This window comes from Equus przewalskii, chromosome 6, assembly GCF_037783145.1.
Source record: "Equus przewalskii isolate Varuska chromosome 6, EquPr2, whole genome shotgun sequence".
NCBI classification, from domain to species: Eukaryota; Metazoa; Chordata; class Mammalia; order Perissodactyla; family Equidae; genus Equus; species Equus przewalskii.
Genome location: NC_091836.1, coordinates 43,088,562 through 43,108,175, shown reverse-complemented (window position 1 = coordinate 43,108,175; position 19,614 = coordinate 43,088,562). Strand labels below are relative to the sequence as shown.

The 19,614-nt window shown below is 44.3% G+C and overlaps 1 protein-coding gene across 1 annotated transcript in view; it reads right to left on the bottom strand.

The window, feature by feature from the left end:
* Positions 1–3,806: 3,806 nt before the first annotated feature.
* Positions 3,807–19,614, bottom strand: part of LOC103566904 (beta-galactosidase-1-like protein 2) — a 46,434-nt gene continuing 30,626 nt past the window's right edge. The window contains exons 9-21 of the mRNA XM_070623514.1: positions 19,429–19,493; positions 15,867–15,951; positions 15,107–15,244; positions 14,327–14,407; positions 13,580–13,686; positions 9,719–9,865; positions 7,600–7,671; positions 7,004–7,091; positions 6,229–6,316; positions 5,750–5,861; positions 4,913–5,029; positions 4,739–4,802; positions 3,807–4,032 (exon numbers count right to left, since the gene is read on the bottom strand). Coding sequence (XP_070479615.1) covers positions 4,025–4,032; positions 4,739–4,802; positions 4,913–5,029; positions 5,750–5,861; positions 6,229–6,316; positions 7,004–7,091; positions 7,600–7,671; positions 9,719–9,865; positions 13,580–13,686; positions 14,327–14,407; positions 15,107–15,244; positions 15,867–15,951; positions 19,429–19,493 — 1,172 coding nt within the window. The 3' untranslated portion in view covers positions 3,807–4,024. The remainder of the gene's footprint in view (positions 4,033–4,738; positions 4,803–4,912; positions 5,030–5,749; positions 5,862–6,228; positions 6,317–7,003; positions 7,092–7,599; positions 7,672–9,718; positions 9,866–13,579; positions 13,687–14,326; positions 14,408–15,106; positions 15,245–15,866; positions 15,952–19,428; positions 19,494–19,614) is intronic.

The following is a 19,614-nucleotide window of genomic DNA, read 5'->3' as shown; positions in this document are numbered from 1 at the left end:
TTTTTGGGTGTAGGACTCAAACATTAGTTTTACCAATGTCCCAGATGATTCCAATGTGCACCAAGTTTAGAACAGCGCCCTAGTGCCATGGTTCCCAAAGTCGGCTGTTTATTAGCATCCCCTGGGGACCATGGTACATACGGAGGTCCTGGCCCTAGGCTCCTTCCATAAGCCTGGACCACCATGTTTTATCCACTCCCCAGGTGATTCTGATGCACACAAGGTGTGAAGAACCACTGCCTCACACGGGTGAACAGCACCAGGCCCCTTCTTAACTCTGTTTAGATCCTGGGCCAATTACTTCACAAAATCTCTTCTTTCCAGAAGACCTGGGCTCAGTTTTCCTTCTCATAGGTTTTATTAAGCAAAACAACAAGAGGAAATGCCCTGCTTTTAACTGAAAGAATTCTTACTACAAGAGGTATCATCAAGCAGAGACGCGTCCCAGGTCCTCGAGGGCACAGCTGCCCGGCTCCCTGAGCAGCCTTCCTTCTGGGCTTTGCTGCAGTCATGGAGCAACTGCCAGCTAGCCCCTGTGTGACAGCCACTGAAGTGATTTCCCAGGATGGTGCTCTGATGGTTAGGTGACATATAAATCTACCATTCCCATCCCCAGAATGCAAGGTTCTCTGTTGGGTCAGTTCTGCAGTCTGTTTGGAATTGGAGGGCTGCCACTCAGGATTTCTCCTAGTCAGTCAAAACAAGGGAGACTTTGCTCATCCAAATGTCAGTAAGCAAGTTGGGGATGGTCAGTCAGCTACCTGCCAACTTCAGGTGGCAGGAGGATGTGGAACTGGCTGTTGCTGCCTGTGCCCTCGATGGCGTCCCAAGGGCATGAGAATGGAGGTTAAGGAATGATCTGAAGGACAGCAAGTCTACAGAGGGGCAACAAGACCTTCCAGGCCCCCGTACAGATTACCTTTCTCTCATTCTATGCATTTGTCAAAAATGAGCAGAACTTGCATTTTCTGTGTAAATTTAGGTTGTGAGGGGAGGGGGAGAAGGAGAAAGGGGAAGGGCTTCTAGAAATCAGCTAAGCTTTTAACAGGTTACAAGTGGTTTCAGGTTCTCCACTCCCCCCCACCAGACAGATTTGTGTTCCTGTGCTTAGAAGGGTAGGAAGCTTGCAGACTGAAATGTTTCCAATTATGCAAGGACCACGGTATGATACAAGAGAAAATAGCAGGGTTCTCACCAACTTCTTCAATCTGCCCCTGAAAAAACAGAATCAAAATTCACTTTCGATACAACAGGCATTTAGTCCCCCTGCTGAGGTTTTTGACAGAATCCAGGTGGAAGTAGTCAATGTGACTCAATTTTGCTTGCTTGAGTGTCTCCTCTATGCCTAACACTGACGGACCCTAAAGATGATGATTAAAGAAGGACAGACATTCACACTCCAACTCACTTGGGTAGAGAAACTGTAGCTCTTATATTTTGTCTACAATCAACCTGGTATTCTACCTACGGCACTAACACCCAGTTATCAGGAAAAAACAAGATTATATTGCCTTTAAAGCTTCTTTCAGTAGGAGAACATGGATTAGGTGAGAGTACTTGGCTGATGTGAGTCCTCTGCATGTTACCTGAACCCTAAGAGATCGTGAAGACCGGGAAAGAGGGCCTGACGCAGTAATGAGCTCTCCCTTTTATGTACATAATTCGTAGCATCACGCCATATCCTGCTTGTTTGTTTACAGGTGTATATTTGTTACCATGTAATGTGATTTTTTCTTCAGCCTCCTTCATATATGACTTTTACCCTAATTTACCCTAAGAATCCATTCATCTATGGGAGTATTAAAATTTATTTCAAAAGTAGTGCAAAAAGACAGAATAAGCTGTTTCTGTCATTCAGAACCAGGATTATGCAGAAGAAAAATAAAGTCACAGATAGACTACCGTCTTGAGAGAGGATTTCCCAAATTCATTCATCCTTGCATTTTATTTATAAAGGTTCAACCCACGAGGCCCCAACTCCTAGTGCTTTCCTGCAGGACAGGGAAGGTAGCACTTCTGATCAAGAGAACCAGGTATGCTCTATGGCCAGGAGTTCTTTCCTGGAGGGATCTCGACCACCAGAGGACATCGGGCAACATCTGGAGGGAGTTTTGGTTGTCATAACTAGGGAAGGTGCTACTGGCATCTAGTACAAAGGGACCAGCGATGCTGCTCCACATCCTGCAATGCACAGGATGGCTCCACCACAGAGAATAATCTGGCCCCAAAGAGTAACAGTGCCGAGGTTGAGATCCTACACAATGACACAGGGTCTCAAAGTGGGGGTCCTCAGACCAGCAATATTGGCATCACCTGGGAACTTGGTAGAACTGCAAATCCTCAGGCCCCACCACAGACCTACTGAATCAGAAATTCTGGGGATGGGGCCCAGCAATCTGAGTTTTAACAAGCCCTCCAGGTGACTGTAATGCACACTAAATTTTATGCTCAATGGAAGTAACAGGCCATGATATGGGGCCACCTGACACTTGTCAGCTCTGGTGAGGGTGGGAAGGAGAAGCAAGACAGAGAAAAAAGGAGCCATGCTGCCACTTTTGCTGCTTTCTCCTCTCTGGGTTTCAACTGAGAGGTGTGGAGTGGGGTGTAGCAGCAAAGGAAGCACTGAGCAGGGAGCTCTTGCCCTATGACCTCCTGGGACTGTGGAGGTCCTTGTCCCCATGGGGGCTGCTGGCCCTGTGGCATTTATAGATGCAAGAAGCATACTCATCCGGGGCCGGCCCCATGGCTGACTGGTTAAGTTCCCGTGCTCTGCTTTGGTGGCCCAGGGTTTCGCCAGTTTGGATCCTGGGCACAGACATGGCACTGCTCATCAGGCCATGCTGAGGTGGCATCCCACGTAGCACAACCAGAGGCACTCACAACTGGAATGTACAACTATGTACTGGGGGGCTTTGGGGAGAAGAATAAGGAAAAAAAAAGATGGCAAGAGTTGTTAGCTCAGCCCCCAATCTTTTTTTTTTTTTTTTTTTTTTTAAAAAGCGTCCTCATGATCTTGACTCTCTGGGCTGACTGGGGGCTGACTGCAGCCCCGTGCACAACCGGCCTGACCCTGGCTTCCACTGGAGCTCACAGAACCTCTGACGTCTGGCTGTGATTCCTTTAGGTCTTGGCTTGGAAGTCCCCTCAGCAGCCCTCGACGCACTGCCGACTCACCTCTGGGGTGACCCACTCTTTCAAGCTCCTCAGAAGCCTGTCAGCTAACCCCAGGCCTGGTTATACTGCACTGGAATTTGCAGTGGCTTGAAACAGCAAAGCTCCATCGATCTCCCCTCTGCCAGCCCAAGCTGTGCCACCAACTTGATGCACTCCAGGCACTTACACAGCTCTCTCTGCTCTTTGCTATGGCTCAGAAGGCTTGCAGCCACTCCTAGGAGGACTAGGAGTAGAACAGGGAATCAAGAAGACCTGGGAATCAGGTGCCAAAGGTGATAACCAGGAGGTGGGGAAAGAATGGTAAGGCGATAAGGAGAGGCACCTGATGAAGCAGTTGGCTGGCATAAGTCTCGAAGCTGGGTTTTTACCTGAGTATGAAAAAGCAGAGGTATAGAACAAGAATTGGGGAATAAAAGGAAAGCACTTTTTTTGACACTGAAAACACAAAGCATGTATATGAACTGCCTATATTTTCCTGCATTAACTTTCATATTTTATTGGACTTCTTGGAAAGATCACTTTTGCTTCAGATTTACATTTGTGGGGTCAAGTACTCTGAGCATCTTCTCATTTTTTTCAACATTTTATTTGGTGGTCAAACAGCTTTTATTGTAGCAATATGACAAAGGGTACACATTAAGTAGGTTTATTTTACTAACTTATGCCAAAAGAGGAACGTACTGATGGATTGGGAAGTGGATGGTAGACCCCGAGCGGGGCTTGGGAGAAATGGGGAAGCGAGGGTAGTTCCAGCGACCTAGGGTGCCAGGACTGGAAGGTTACTCACGGCCCCATTGTTGAAATGACTCAGCTCAATCAATTCCCTACTTTATGTCACGGCACTCTGGATTCAATATCCTGGAAAAGAAAGTCTGGGTGGTATATCGTACATCACAGGCCCACTCCTGGGACTGAGGGACAGTTGCAGGTGGGGAGGAAGGGCAGATGGATTTTGAGTCCCTAGAGACTCTAATGAAGGGAGCGTGGGTGATTCTCCAAAAGGATATCTGGATCCCGCTACCAACAAAGGAGCAAGGGAGTCTGAGCACACAGACACCAGACATCCACCACGGGCAGGCACAGAGAGTCTGCAACACTTCCACCTGTTGTGACTGCGCCATGAATCCCCTGCCCATGGCAACCTGAGAAAGGGTGCTACAAAAAGTGCCTTGGAATTGTCAAACATGGCATCACGAGAAAAAGCATTAGGAAACATGATAAGTTCCAGAAAAGCTAAGAATTGGAGGATGTTAGGACCTTGGTTTGCAATGAGATAGGGATCCAGAGGCACAGTGGAATGTATGGAAGGAAGGGAGGCTGAGGGAGTTGGGTTAGGGCTGTTACAGGAGTGGACTATTTAGGTCATCGTAAAATGGGAGGGGATGAGGGGATGAGTGGAGCTGTGACAAGTAGAAGAGGAAATCTGGCTCTCATGCAAGGGCAGTGAGGAAGGGTTCAGGTTCCTGGGAGATGGTGCACGTTCCGCCTTCTTTCTCTCTATCACAACTAGAAAGAACCACACTATTGTCCCAGATGCTGCAAATTACCCTCCAGAATACTGTACCTAGATGAGACATGTTTGTGAACTGGATCTTTGTGCCAGATTTAAATTCCTCAAACACGATGATCTGCCAAGAAGAAGGTGAGGTGGATGTGAGATTCAAGTTCTGCCTCTGAGGCAAGGCAGAGTCCAGGCAGAGTGGGCTGGCAGGTGGGAGGTGAGGTGGGGGTAGTTCACCTCATTTGACCCAGGTTGAAGCCAGGGTCCTGGAAGGTAAAAGGTCTCCTGGGGACCTATATTCCAGTAGCGTCCCAGGTTTTGTCCATTGATGAATATTACTCCTTTTGTCCAGTCCTGAAAAAGGTTGGAATGGTGGATTCAGGATTTGAGTTCTACATGCACAGATGCAAGGGGTTAAGATAAACACACACCCCATAAACACACCAGATCATAGTCATAGACACACTCAGACAGGACGGATTACCAACTGCAACCCTAGATGGGAGATGACCTGGAGAGTTCTGTGCTACTGCCCCTGGCCTGGGGTTGGCTCAACATCCAAGCCCCAAGAAGGAAGGCGCTGATTCAAAACTCATCTCCCAGTATCTGCCCCAATCAGGGAAGGGCATTCCATATACCATCAGGAATTCAGCAAAACATGCTGGGTCCAAAACATACAGAATTTCAGGTGTGGCAATAATCAGAATCTCACCTACAACACCCCACCACAGGCTAGACGGTGAGTTCCTGGGGGATTGAGGGTCTCAACGTCTTGGATTATGGCTGGAGACTAGTGGGCCATGTTCACTAAATTCCCTGTGCAGTGATTCTACAGCTGTCCCCACCAGAACACACCACTCACATCCATGTCACGCTTGTTTAGCTTCCACCCCCCGACCCTAGTCAACACAAGGGAAGGGGCCGCCTCCCAGACAGCTGTGGAGTGGTCGAGGTCCCCAGGAGCTTAGATTTCCTTACACAGGGCAGGGCCCATGCACCAGAGAGCTTTTTCACAAAGTTTCTATGGGATGAGAAGTTGTGGGGGGACACAGACAGAGGAGAAACAGCACTAACCTCAAGTTTTATGAAGGTGTCTTTGGGGTAATTACCAACTCTCAGGATGCCGAGGAAGAAGGCAGGGCCCTGAAGTTTGTGAATCACTGGTTTCCAGATTTTAGGAAGGCCCCTAAGAGAGAGTCAAGCACCAGTGGGAAGGTCATGCCCTTCTTTATAATGTGTCAGTTGTGACTTTTGAGGTAAGTCTCTTCTCTGCCCAAGGCCAGTATCCTTTCTGTAGCACAGACATATGCCTTTCAGGATGCAATGATACAGGAAATGAAACAGCAGACCAGGAGCTGGGAGAACGAAGGGAAGGTCACTGCTCTGCCCCAAACAACCAGGAAACTTGGGATTATTTCCTTCAACATTCTGGATCACGATCTCTCTTATTTGAAAACCAAGGGGGTTAGTCTGGATGGTCTCTGAGCTGCTTTCCATCTCTAAATGCTTACCATCTTTGATAAATCACCTTGAATCAATGGTGTGGCACCCACCTTTTTAGGAATTTAGGGTTCATCTCCAGGCTGTAGATTTTAAAGTTTCTTAATGGAGAATTGTTCAGATAGATATCCCCAGTTAAACCTGCAGAAGAGGGAAGAAAGGGAGCATGAAGGTGGTGAGAAGAATGCAGAGATGTGAACAGGCTGTGGCCAGGGCTCCCCCTGAAGAAGGATATTTTCCTGGACTCATAGGATGGAAAGTTTCTGCAAAATCCTACACGGATTCTTCCTTCTGAGTGTCCATGTACACCTCTTAGAGTTGTGCCTACAGCTTGCACATTAACAGTGCAGAAGTCCCTGCAACTCCTGCCAGGTCTTGCCAGCATGGCAGCTCAGGCTAGCTGTAACTCTCAGGTAGGACGGAGCACCTAGAGTAGGAGAAGGAAGGTATGTGACTGTGCCTAGGAGCCCAGGGTGAAGCCAAGATGCAGGCACTGGGCTCCAGAGAAGGAAAACCAACGTTCCTAGGAAGAGACTCGAACCATTTTATTTTCCAAGGGCATTTTTACAGGTTTCTTCAAAACCCACCCAGAAGAGGGCAAAAGGTGTGCTGGCATGATACTTAGAAAACACATCAATTCGGGGGAACCTAGGAGAAAGGACATCATCATCCTTTCCTATCGAAGCAAGACCTTGCCACAGTTTCTACACAAGGATGTCTCACTGGCTGAGAGATCCCACTTTCTTCCACACTGTATGCCTGGCCATAGCTGAGAGCAATAGGAATTTGGTGCCTCAAGGTCTCAAGCTTCTCCATTCTGGTGCACACCTTTTCTCTCCTTATTGATATCCTGCCCATAGGCGAGTCGGCCTTGATTCTCCACCAGGATCCTCAATGTCAGGTAATCCTTCTGGCCCTGTCCAAGACAGACCAGCCAGAGTGGGGACCACTCAGGCACTCTTCTGTAGACCCCTTAGGCCTCCCATGAAACTAAGAGGAGGCCATAAGCAGGGTGATGACAGAGAGCAAACCTCCGAACCCTGCAGACCGCCAGCTCTGGGTCAAGTCAACCCTTGGGCTCCTGTTCCTCCTACTGAGCCCTGCCCCCACCCTCCTGTGCCAGCCCTTGCAGGAAATAGTCACTTGAACATTTTACCAGAGACTCTATTGAGGGTGGTGACCAACCTAGAATTTTTTGAGCAGAAAATATCCAACACGGAAAAGTTCTGCTCACTCAAAGCATATATACCTGTACCTCAAAGAAACACAGCTCTCCCTCATCCCTGTTGGGCTCCTATACGGGGAGCAATCCAAAGGACAGTGGAAGAGAAAACAGGCCATCCCAGGGCCAGGCCACGCTTACAATTGAGCCTAGGCCTAGGTAGGCACTAGAACTATTAGTCCATTAACACTGGATTATATACTTTTTCCTTGGGAATAGTCAGCTGATTAGTGGAATGATCCAGGATTCCTATATACTTCTCTTCCAAAAACACCTGCCAAAGAAAGAAAAAAGCACTATTAGGTCCTCATAAGGAAAGGAGGAAGACGGGCCTTGGAAAAGCAAAGGAGAGCAAATTCTAAAGCAATGACTAGCTCTGTCTCCCAGAACAAGGTGGCCATGTTCAGAAAAACAGAGCACGTTTACAGCAGTACAGTCATGACACATAGGAGAATGGGGTCCTGATACTAAATCTGGGCCCTGGCTCCACTGTAGGGCAAGAAAGGAAAGAAAGAAATTTAAAAGACCTACATGGAATGAGGAAAGAAGGTAGAGAATGAACAAATATTGTGAAAGAAATGATGGCCAAAGGGGAGGTGGGGGCTCTAGGCGCAGCAGGAACCTGCGCACCTCACCCTGGGAGCTCATCTCCCTAGTGAGTCCAGTCTGCCAGGGTGTCCCAGACTCTTACCCGGAAAGGCTGCTGCCACCACTACATCTGATTTTAGGGATGTCCTGAAAGTAAATCCATTTCTTTTCTATTACCTACTATATTGCTTCAGCCCCAGATTAAGCCACCCAGAAGACTCTGCTCTAGCCATGCAGGACCAGAGAATAAGACATAACTTGCCCCTTAGATTGAGTTAGAGCACAATTTTTCAAATAAAATTTGACTAGGAAACTATAAAAATTAAAAGTCACAAGTATTAGAAACACACAAATGTTAATATTATACAGCACACATAATTCACATTTTAAGCTTAGTAGAGTCTAATTACAAGTTTTATACACTCTGCAATCATTTATTGAACACTTACTGAATAACTAAATATTTCCTCGGGGAAGGGGCCACCAAGGTTAAAACACAACTCCCACCACTGAGGAACTCAGAGTTACACCAAGAAATCATTAGGACACTCCACAATAGCTAATGTGGAACTGCAGACAGACTGCTGTGGAAGCACAGAGAAGGCAATAACAAGTCCTAACCAACAGCAGAATCCAGGCTATTTCACAGACACGATGCTAGTGACTAGGGAAATCAATGGGAGATTTTCAGTGCAGAAGTGGCAATGTTGCGATCTCTATGTTGGAAAGAAAACTCTGGTGGCACTATGAGGGAGGGCTTCAGTGAGGAAGAGGACAGAGATGAGCTCTCTGAAACAGGACGATCAGTTATGAGGTTCTAACAATAGCAGAAGCAAGAAACAGAGACAATTACAAGGCAACAACAGCACGGATTTTCAAAGATCAGTTGAGTAACGTTGTGCCACACAGGGGCCTGGTGAAAGTAAGGTGTGAAGAGAGGGGGAGGGGAGGGACGGCAGCAGCATTTTCAGGTGGGAGGCTATGGTCCATGAGCTGATGGGAGGAATATAGGGTGAAGTTTATTTAGGAAGCTAATGAATTTGCTTTCGACATAATGAGTTTGAGAAGCCAATGGAACATACATCTTAGTGAAAACAAAAATTCAGTGTGCAGCAAGTAATAGGTGTCTGCAGCTAACGAGGGGTAGGGGAGTGTTGGAGTCACAAAGGAGTATTTGAAGCCTTAGATAGTGATACAGACAGCAAAGAGAGTAGAAAGAGCAAGGAAATTTCATCAAGACCTGGAGAAAACAGCTTTTTAACGTGGAGTGAGATGATCAAGTCTTTAACCCCTGCTCTGGTACTTTCTAGTCAAAGATCCTTTGAAAGTCATTTAACATCTCTGAGGTTTCCTCATTTGTAATAAATGTCTTAGATGGGTGTTTTGAGAATTAAACGAGAAGAGCCAACTGTAATGTGCTACGTAAGTGTTAGGGATGGCTATACAATAAGTACAGGGACTTCTGAAGCTCTTCCCAAGTCTCCTTAAAAAACACTATCAACTCCCACAAGGGTTCAGTGAGTGCCCTCCCCAAGGATGGTTACACACCTTATACCGATGAGAGCAGTAGCTCACGTAGAAAACGCGTCACTGAAGGGACGGAGGTGAAGAAACCGTGATGAGTTTTTGAAGCTCAAAAAGAGATTTGACTATCAGTTAGACATTCACCTCAGCAACACCACTGGGTCTTACCAGCAGAGAAGTGCCACTGAGACCCATCCATTGTCCCATACCTGACCCCGATCTTGAACATGACCCCTTGAGGCGAGGAGGCCTCCAGTGGTGATGACAGTCTCATAAAGTATGTACCCATAGGACTGACCACTCCCTTGGTTCACAGACAGCTTCTCCATGCAGATTGGCTTGGCAGACCTGACGGGCTGTGGAAGAAACATGAGCAAAAACCAGGCCGAAGGTTCAGACTGGAGAAAAAAACTTTAGAAACCCCCACTGAAGGCCCACTTCTCCAAATAAATGGCCCCCAGAGTCTTGGGGACAGAAGTACAAAAAAGGAATAAGTAATGACAAACATGCTTAAGTGTCACATATAAATTGCCCTTTTTGTTTTCCAAACCAGCCTCATATTTCTCTGTGTGTGCTAACTAGTGGTGTATTCTTATTTTTCAGCTGGAAAAGCTGAAGTCAAAAAAGGGGAATCATTTGTTGAACTTGCTCATCAATTCACAATGAAGCCTGGACTAGACTCCTGATTTTAGGAATCCCAACCCAAGTGTGCCAGATTCTGTCTATCATTGGCCTTCTCTTCTTTTCCCTTTATACACTATCTAAGAGAACCCATCCTAACCCATGATATAACTGACCATGATTATTCATGAATCTGCTCATCTAGCACTCCATGTCTGTCTACCCTCAAGTCCACTGGACTTCTCCATCTGAAGGTTCATAGACATTTCCAATGCCATATCTCCCAAATGGTATTTACCACAACTTGCCCATCCTACTCTTTTTCTTTTCAAAACAGCAATACCAACCATCCAGTCAAAAAGGTAAAAAGCATGGATAATGTCTTCTCTCTCTTCCTCTTCCTGAACATCCCCCATCAACCAGTCACCACCTCCATTAGAGCCTGACTCTAAATATCTGTTTCACTAATCCTTCTCCTTCCTTCCCACTATCTAAGCTCAACTTCAGTACACTTCTATTTGGTTCCAGTGCTCTAGCATGGTCCCAAGATAATCCATTCCCCACAGAGCTACCAAAGAAATCCTTCTGATTGCAAAGCTGGTCATCTGATTCCCAGCCCTGCTTTAAAATGGCCACCCATAACTTTCAGAGAAATGTTCAAATTTCTTAGTGTAAAAACATGGCCCTTCAGAACTCCTTGGAGAAATGGATGATTCCAAATCTGTGGAGCCAAATAGCCTGAAACACCCTGGGAACCAAAAAGCAAAGAAGACATCAAAAGCTAATGGAGCCATGTCAAAAGGACACAGGAGCTGACTGAAAGGATCTCCTGCTGCTGGTATAAGATGGGACAATTTGAACACCAAAAAGAATGACAATAGTGGGGTAGAAACATATTAGACATGTTGAAAGTTTGTGAGTTTATAATCAAAGAGCAACAACAACAAAACAACTCATTGGCCATCTTTGGAGGATATCCAGGAATAAATTCACTATCCTGACAAAATACTTGAACTTTTATCCTGACTTTTCTGTACAAACTATACATCAAGGTACCAAATCTACTGGCGAAGAACAGTTCCTCTATGTAGAAGAATTCAAATGAATAAATGCAGAAGGAATTATAGAATTAGAATGATACCATTTTAAAAGCCTTAAAGAAGTATTGGATATAGGTAATAATCATTGATGGCTGCAGAAATCATTAGGTAAAAGGCTGATGGGAAAATTAATAATGAACAGATTGGACTAACAATACCTGAACCCACTGATCAATTATGAAAACAGAAACAACCAGCCATTATGTGCCTAAGATATAATGCATAAGAAGTGTAATAGCTCCACCTATGCAAACAATAAGCTCCACTTGCAAACAATTAAAAAAAAAAAACACTGAACTTAACTCTCATCAAGCATCTAGATCTAACCATCAGTTTACAGAAAATGCAGGCACTATCAAGACATGTTACCAGACACATGAGGATCTAAACAGCAAAGCTCAGAATGTAGGGAATTCTATAGATCAAATAATCCAGCTTCTTCAACAAATAAATGTAATTAAAAGGTGAAAAAGTCTTTAGATTAAAAGAGACATATCGACTAAATGCAATGTGTGATTGACCTAAGTTGGATCCTGTTATTAACAAACCAATGCTAAAAAAAAAAAATTATGACATGATTGAGAAAATTTGAACACTGGATATTTTATGATTTTATGTGGTGGTGTGCTATAGCTGGTTTGTACTAGATTAAAAGAGCCAACCGTGCACATCTTTCCCCAAGTCTGTATTCAGTGTCCTCATGTTAGTAGCTTGAAATTAGCCACGACAGGAATATGTACACCACAGGAACTGGCGAACACTACTAATCAGAGTTTTTTCTTCCAGAGAGCCAGTTGCTAAATATTTCTCAGGAAATCACTGACTTTAAGGGATTATTATTATTACTAGCATGATCATCATCATTACTACTATTAAGGGTGATAATGATTTTGTAGTTGCGTTTTTAAAAAAGGATCTTTATGTTTTGAGATACATATTGAACTATTTACAGCTGAAATACATGATGTTTAGGATCTGCTTTAAAATAATCTTGTAATGAGTCGGGGGAGGGAGAATAAGCATATAAACGAAACAAGATTAGCCACATATTGATCAAGCTGAGCCAGGGTGATGAGCACATGGGAGTTCACCACTATTTTCTCTGCTTTTGTTTATGTTTTCAAAATTCCACGAGGAAAAGTTAGAAACAAAACCACAAAGGAACTCCAATATATGGTACCTGGATCCCTATGCGCCACTCTCCTACATAGACTTTTCACTCCAGTCCTATTTGCAGTTCCCCAAACATGCAGTTTCTTCCAAGACTTTACACATGGTGTCCACTGTACCTCAAACTGCTTTCCGTCTCCCACTCTGCCCTGCTGTCATCGTGTTAGCTCCCATTCATCCTTTGGATCTCAAAATCACCTCGACTGGGATATAATCTTGGATCCTGTGATTGCCCAGCATTCTGAACACATGCCTACAATAACAACAGCAGCTGGCACACATGTAGTGCTTCCTAAGTGCCAGATACAGATATTAACTGTTCAATCCACACAATCCTATGAGGTAAGTGAAATTATTAGCTTCATTTTACAGATGAGGAAGCTTAGGTAGAAGAGGTTAAATGACCTGCCTAAGTGAAATATTGGAGCAAGGATTCAAACCCAGTCTGACTTCAGACTTGTGTTCTTTAACCAGCACTGGGTCCCCTTGACAATGCTGTGCTGCTGTCACTCCTCTACCACAAAACCTATAACCTTCCAATCTCTGATCTACTCCCCTTTCCTACCCAATGACTGAAAGTTCCCTGAAACAACATCTTGATAACGCAATTCCTCAAACATTAATATTTAGTAAGTGTTGTATGAATAACTACGCAGGTTTTCCTCTAGACCAGTGGTTTTCAAACTGTGCTCCTTCAAATCCTAGGAGTAAGTCAGAAGTGGCACATGGATCATCCTAGAGAAGGGATGGCTGACCCTTAGGGAGGATGAAAGGACAGAGCCTCAGAACTACCACCCCTGATTTCACTAGCACACGCTTTATGTATTGAACTCTGCAGTGAGTTTGAAGAAAGAGTCCCTCTACTAAAATAGAAGTTTAAAAATGATTGCCCTAGATCCAGCCAGTGTACCGTCATCCTAACCATCTTCAGAAGACAGGGATCTCTTCTCAGCTAGGCTGTGAAATGAAATGTTCCCAGGATCCTGCAATGTTTACACTGTTTCTTCAAATTCAAATTGTCTTATTCTAGGTTTCTTATTCTGAATTGTAAAAGTAGGAGAAGGAACTAAAACTGCTAAGGATTGCTTTCTGTGCCTCAATAATTTACTCCCTGTTCTTTCCCTCCTCTCTCTTCTGTCCAGAAACTATCCCATGCTTCTATGCCCAGGAAATGCTTACCTCGTCCAGGTAGGTCAGGATGTCCCACAGTGACATGTAGTATGCTGTTGTCACTGACTTATATACAGCCTTAGATCTAGCATCTTCTCTGGAGAGCTTGGGAATCTCTGCAATGAAAAACAGGAGGTTGGGCCATTCCAAGGTCCTCTCCCATCCCCATTCAAGGACACAATGTACTCTGCTATCCCAAAGCCACAAAGAATGAAGGGCCCAGCCACAGAGCATGGCTTCCTAATTCCAGGAAGTCATAAGGCAGGCAATAATTGCGTGGGATTCCTCTCATATCTATAGGCTCCCAGGCAAGCTGCCCTGCTGTCCTGGAAAAGGAAGTGGCACATCAATCCTTCTGGACCAGTAGTTCTCAACCCTGGCTGCTCATCAGAATCTCCTAACATCTAACAGGAAAATACACATGCTCAGATTCTGCCCCCTTCTCCCATTTCACAAAGACATAATTATCTAACACCTCCGGGAAGGGCCTGGCACCTCTGGTTTTTAGAAGTTCCCCAGAGGATTCTGATGCACAGCCAAGACTAAGCTACATGGCCCTAGATGTTGGGCACCTAGAGGGTGGGCCCTGAATCTTGAGTGTATTTGAATCCCCAGTGCCTTATGATCAAATAAACTAAGCAAGCTGGACATCTCCCCAAAAGAACATCTCTATCCATTCCCTCACCCCCCTCTTCACAGGACAGAGACCACTTGAGGGGCTGAGTTATCATGCAGTTTGAGGTTGTTGCTGGGTACCTATAACAGAGCTAAACAACTCTTGAAATGAAATATACTCAGGTGTATAGTCTCCGTCCTCTGTCAGCAGTGCCCCATAATCTGAAAAATATAAAGAAATTTGTCACTTTCCCCAAGAAAGCCCCAGCTTCAGCAAGGGAAGAGATGAGAGCTTAGTACTGAGCAAAAGGATCCTTAATACAGCAGCTTTGGGAGGAAAAACTTTTGGCATTAGACAAGAAAATGCCAAGTCCCAGTTAGTCCAAATCAAGAGACATCTGCCATGCTCTCCATGTTTTCTATTGGAGGCAAATAGCACCAATCCCTGGATATCTAAGAAGCCCTGGGTGAGAGCCCAGAGCTGTTTACTCCAGAGGCTTCTCCTTCCTATTCAACTTCTAAATGAACTCCTCTCTTTCTTTCATCATTGACTTTTCACTTGGTTTCTTAGTAGAGTTGGAGACTGGGGAAAACCTGTTAACGAATACCCTGATGCTAGTAAGAGATCCAAAGTAATGGGTTTTGCAGTGAATCTCTAAGAGCAAGGGTCTGCACAGTGGATAGACAAGATTAAGCTACTGATTTCTCTACTTGTAAAGTCTCACACAGCCTAGATTCTAGTGGTGGATAAATTCTAGTACTGTCAAAAGAACAAATATCAAACCCTCAATTCCCAGCATCCGTTAAAGGCAAAACAGAGGAACAGTTCCAGAGACCGTTCTCAGAGGCCCACCCTGGGAAGATCCAGTCTCAAACGGTGGGTGGCCTAGGTTGGAGGCAACTTTGGGGAGAAGTACTTGCCATAGCTGGTGACCATAGGGAGATAATTCTGTAAAGATGCAGCTCCACCCATGAAGCCAAAGTTGGTGCCACCATGGAACATATAGAAGTTGAGGGAGAACCTCAAGTTGAACATTTCACGCACGTCTTTCATTAACACTGCATATAGGGAGAAAGAAAAGGAGAAATGGGGAAGAGAACTAAAATTTGAGAGAATTAATAGCCCCTTGGGGGATTTTTCAAACTGTATATTCAACATCTGTTTGCGCATCTTTGTCTTAGGTAAAAGTAGGTCCAGCCCAGTGTTTCTGAAGCACTTAGTAACTTCTCACAGTGACTGATCTGAAAGCACGGCACCAGGAACGTTAACCTTCAAACCACATTTGAATGATCTTCATCAATTCTCCAGGAAGAACATGGCAGACAATCTGGGACCAGACAATATTCTACTTCCACCCAACATACTTCCATTGAATTGCTCCATCTGTCAGAACAACTCACTCTAATTACTTTAACAGCCTCAATAACATGTAATAAGAATGGAAACCCTGCTAAAATTTCAACTTCAGTTACAATGACCTCTGGGGGGCCCATTCTATGCTGTCATTTTACCTGCACAGATGTAGACGTAAGGTGTCTACTTCATCACATTGATACCTACGAAGCTATAAGATCTGTGGCCTTGTCCCCTAAATCTCAAGTACTCTACTGAGCAGAAAAAAACAGGCCAGTGCCATCTGTATCATCTATTCTCCCAAGAAAGGGACTAAGGAGTACTCACCATTTGCATCCAGAGTATGGCGGAGAGTGCCCCATCCATCCAAAGAGTTTGCTGTATATACCATCATCAATATGGGGCTACGACCCTGAAGAAAATGAAGGGCCAATTTCATAAAGTTTGGTGCAACTTATAAGCCCTGAATTGCTTAGGAGGGAATTGTAAGGCCCAGTTCTCACAAACCCCCTTTACAACTCTAAGAAGCCCCTGACTGCTCACAAACTCTCTGAGTTCTACCCTCCCATTCTCACATCATTTCCTGGTCTCATTATTCCTTATGTGGTTTCACTGGCCGTCTCACTCAGGCTTTGGTAAAATCAACTGCCATGGCCACATTTCCCTTTCTAGAACAACAGACTCTCTTCCTTCCCTTGAGTGACCGGAGTAGAAGTCTATCTATTAAGAAAGTGGCTGACCCAGAGGAAGCACTAAAAATGTTCAACAAATGACCGCCAAAAAATGTTGAATCTCATAAACGAGAATTCCCAAATCGCAGAATTCCCCCACATCTCTCAGCTCTCACTCTTCTCTTTTGCCATCCTCGTGTCATGTCTAGTTCCTTCACCTTCCCAAGCCATTGGGATAAACAAGCCTCTCCACTCAGGCTTGGACTCGGAGTGAGCCTTTTCAATCAGGCTCCTTCTCTCACTGCAAAGTCAACTCATCCTTTGAATTTGTGCTCTCATTGCCACCACAATCTCCCTCTGGAGCCCTTACATGTAGCCCCCTGTAGCATCCATGTTCAGGACTAAGCTGCCAAATGATTCCAAGAAAGCCAAAAAGAACACTGCCAACTTGATCCACCACAAAATCATGTGATTTGACTTATCTTTACACTTATTTCTGCCTGGCATTCTTTACATTCAGGCCTGGCATATTTAACATTTTTTAAAAATTCTATTGAATTCCAAAAATAATGTTCTCATTCCTTTAAGGCTTATGAAACTGAAGCCATGTGGTTCAAGCCCCTTCAGCTTCCTTCCTCTCAACTTCACAGAATCCCCAAATCATAGATTCTTACATTAGAAAAGACTTTTTCTTTGAGGTTGTCTAGAACATCACTTCTCCCCTCGATAGGCACTGCCAGCTCAACACAGTCATTCTGTGGCCACTGTATTTTCATGTGATTCATCGCCACACAAGGCAGTCCATTCCATTTTTGAAAAATTCAAATTGCTATAAATTACAATCCTTATATTGGGCAATATATGTTTTGTTATTCATTTTACCCACTGAAACTAATTCTGTTCTCCAGGACTACAAAGAATTTCCCTTTCACATGAAAATACTCCTAAATTTTAAAGATGCCATCAAATGAATCTTACCTTTAATGTGAGACTCATTCTCAAGTTCTTTTTTTTTTTCTTTTGGTAAGAACATTTACATTTTACTCTCTTAACATTTCTCAATTATACCATACAGTATCATCAACTATAGTCACTATACTATACATTAGATCCTCAGACTTTATTTATCTCATAAGTGAAACTTTGTATCCTTTTACCAACCTCTCCCAGTTTCCCCTACACACTCCCCCCAGGCTCTGGCAGCCACTTTTCTACTCTCGGTTTTATGAGTTTCCTTTTCCTTTTTCACCTTCCACATAGAAGCAATACCATATGATATTTGTTATCTGTCTTTTGCTGTCTGGTTTATTTCACTTAGCATAATGCTCTCCAGGTTCATCCATGTTGTCACAAGTGACAGATTTCCTTCTCTTTTAAGGCTGAGTACACTCCATTTTATATACACATATACATCACATTTTCTTTATCCATTCACCTGTCACCACACACTTAGGTTGTTTCCATACACTCGCGATTGTTATGCTGCTATGAACATGGGATTACAGCTATCTCTTCAGGATACTGATTTCATTTCCTTGGCACATACACCCAGAAGTGGGATTGCTGGATCAGATGGTAGCTCTATTTTTAATTCCTTGACGCACCTCTATGCTGTTTTCCATAGTGGCTGTACCAGTTTACATTCCCACAAACAGTGCACAGGGGTTCCCTTTTCTCTAACCCTCACCAGCATTTGTTTTCTCTTTTATTTTTGAAAATAGCTTTCCTAACAAGTGTGAGGTGGTATCTCACTGTGATTTTGATTTGCATTTCCCCCAAAATTAGGGATGTTGAGTGCCTTTTCATGTACCTGTTGGACATTTGTATGTCTTCTTTGGCAAATTGTCTATTCAGGTCCTTTGCTCATTTTTTAATTGGGTTATTTGGTTTTTTGCTATAGAGTTATATGAGTTCCTTGTATATTTTCGATATTAACCCCTTATCAGACATGGCTTGCAAATATTTTCTCCCATTCCATAGGTTGCCTTTTCCACTGGTTTTATTGCCCCCCAATTCTTCCTTCTCATCCTTCATCATGATCATCATCATCATCATCATCACCAACATCATCACTATGATCACGATGTTAGCATCCATTTGAGTGTTTACGTTGCCCAAGAATTATATTCCCTCTTCATCTTCTCTTGGAATGCACGCAGCCTAACCCCTGCACATCTCTGTACTACTTGCACCATTTCCTGATGTTGGCCCTGTCAGTACGCGGCTGGATTCTCAGCCCTTTGTACTCTTCTCTAAATCTTAGTGCTGTCCCAGACTGTGGGAGGACAGGATTAGGGATTTAACTCAGAATTCCAGACACTGCTTTATGTTGATAGTAATTAACAGATACTTCTTTTACTCCTAATACCATATAGCTCAGTTCTGTGCAAAATGAAACAGTAACCACTGATCTCCTCTGAGATAGAAATCTATGCCACCCGCTGACCTCCAGTTACCCCTTAATACTTTTACTGCAATTAGCAGTTCCTATCTTGTGTTGCTTACTTGTATTTCTTGTGTTTCTCATTGGACCATAAGTAGTTAAAGGTGAATGGGGCTATGAGTAAAGGGTTAACAAAATTCTTTCTCTTTGCTCATGCAAATTGACTTTAGGTCCACTGAAAACCTGATAAAGGTAGAATATTACCCACGTTATCAGGCAGATTGCTATGGTAAAAATGACCTCTGATTAGGAAACTGCCTTTGGACTGGAGGACTATGAATGATGTAAAAATTCCTGATGGGAGCCATAGCTTCCCGAGTACTGTCTATCTTGAAACCAAGAGTTCCCCTTAGCAGACCTGGAAGCTATGCCTATGGAGCTATGATAAAGGATACTGGTTGGTTCCTATACTGAGCTTGAGGCTCCTCTGCCAGGAGTGGCTCCCACTCATGTGTGTGCTCCCATTCCCTGAAACCTGAGGTGTCACCTGGGAGCAAGGTCCCTGGCCTACTGTGAGGACTCCCACTGATGCTGCCCTGCTAGTAGGCTATGTTTCTCATCCTGTGTCCTTTGAAGGGGCCACGGGCCGAGCACTGTGGGCATGTGAATTTGATTTAGTTGCACCTGAAACCACCCAGAGCAGGCATTTCAAGGGCATAATAAATGCAAGGTTTAACTGAACTAATCACTGCTGAGAATTTCCGCAACAAATGAGCTAAGTGGTCCTAGGCATGAGCAAGAATCAAAATGTCTCCCATCCCTGAAATGTCCTTACGTGAATTGAAGAGAGCTTTTCATAAGTTTCTTTCTTTATATTCTTCATGTGGACAGTGGCAATCACTGTGGAGGAAAAGGAGAAACTCTGCATAAGGTCCAGCTCCAAGCACTGCGAGGCAAGGGAGAAAATTTACTCCTAGACCCAGGATGGAGAGCTGGGCCTCGACATATCCTGCACATACCC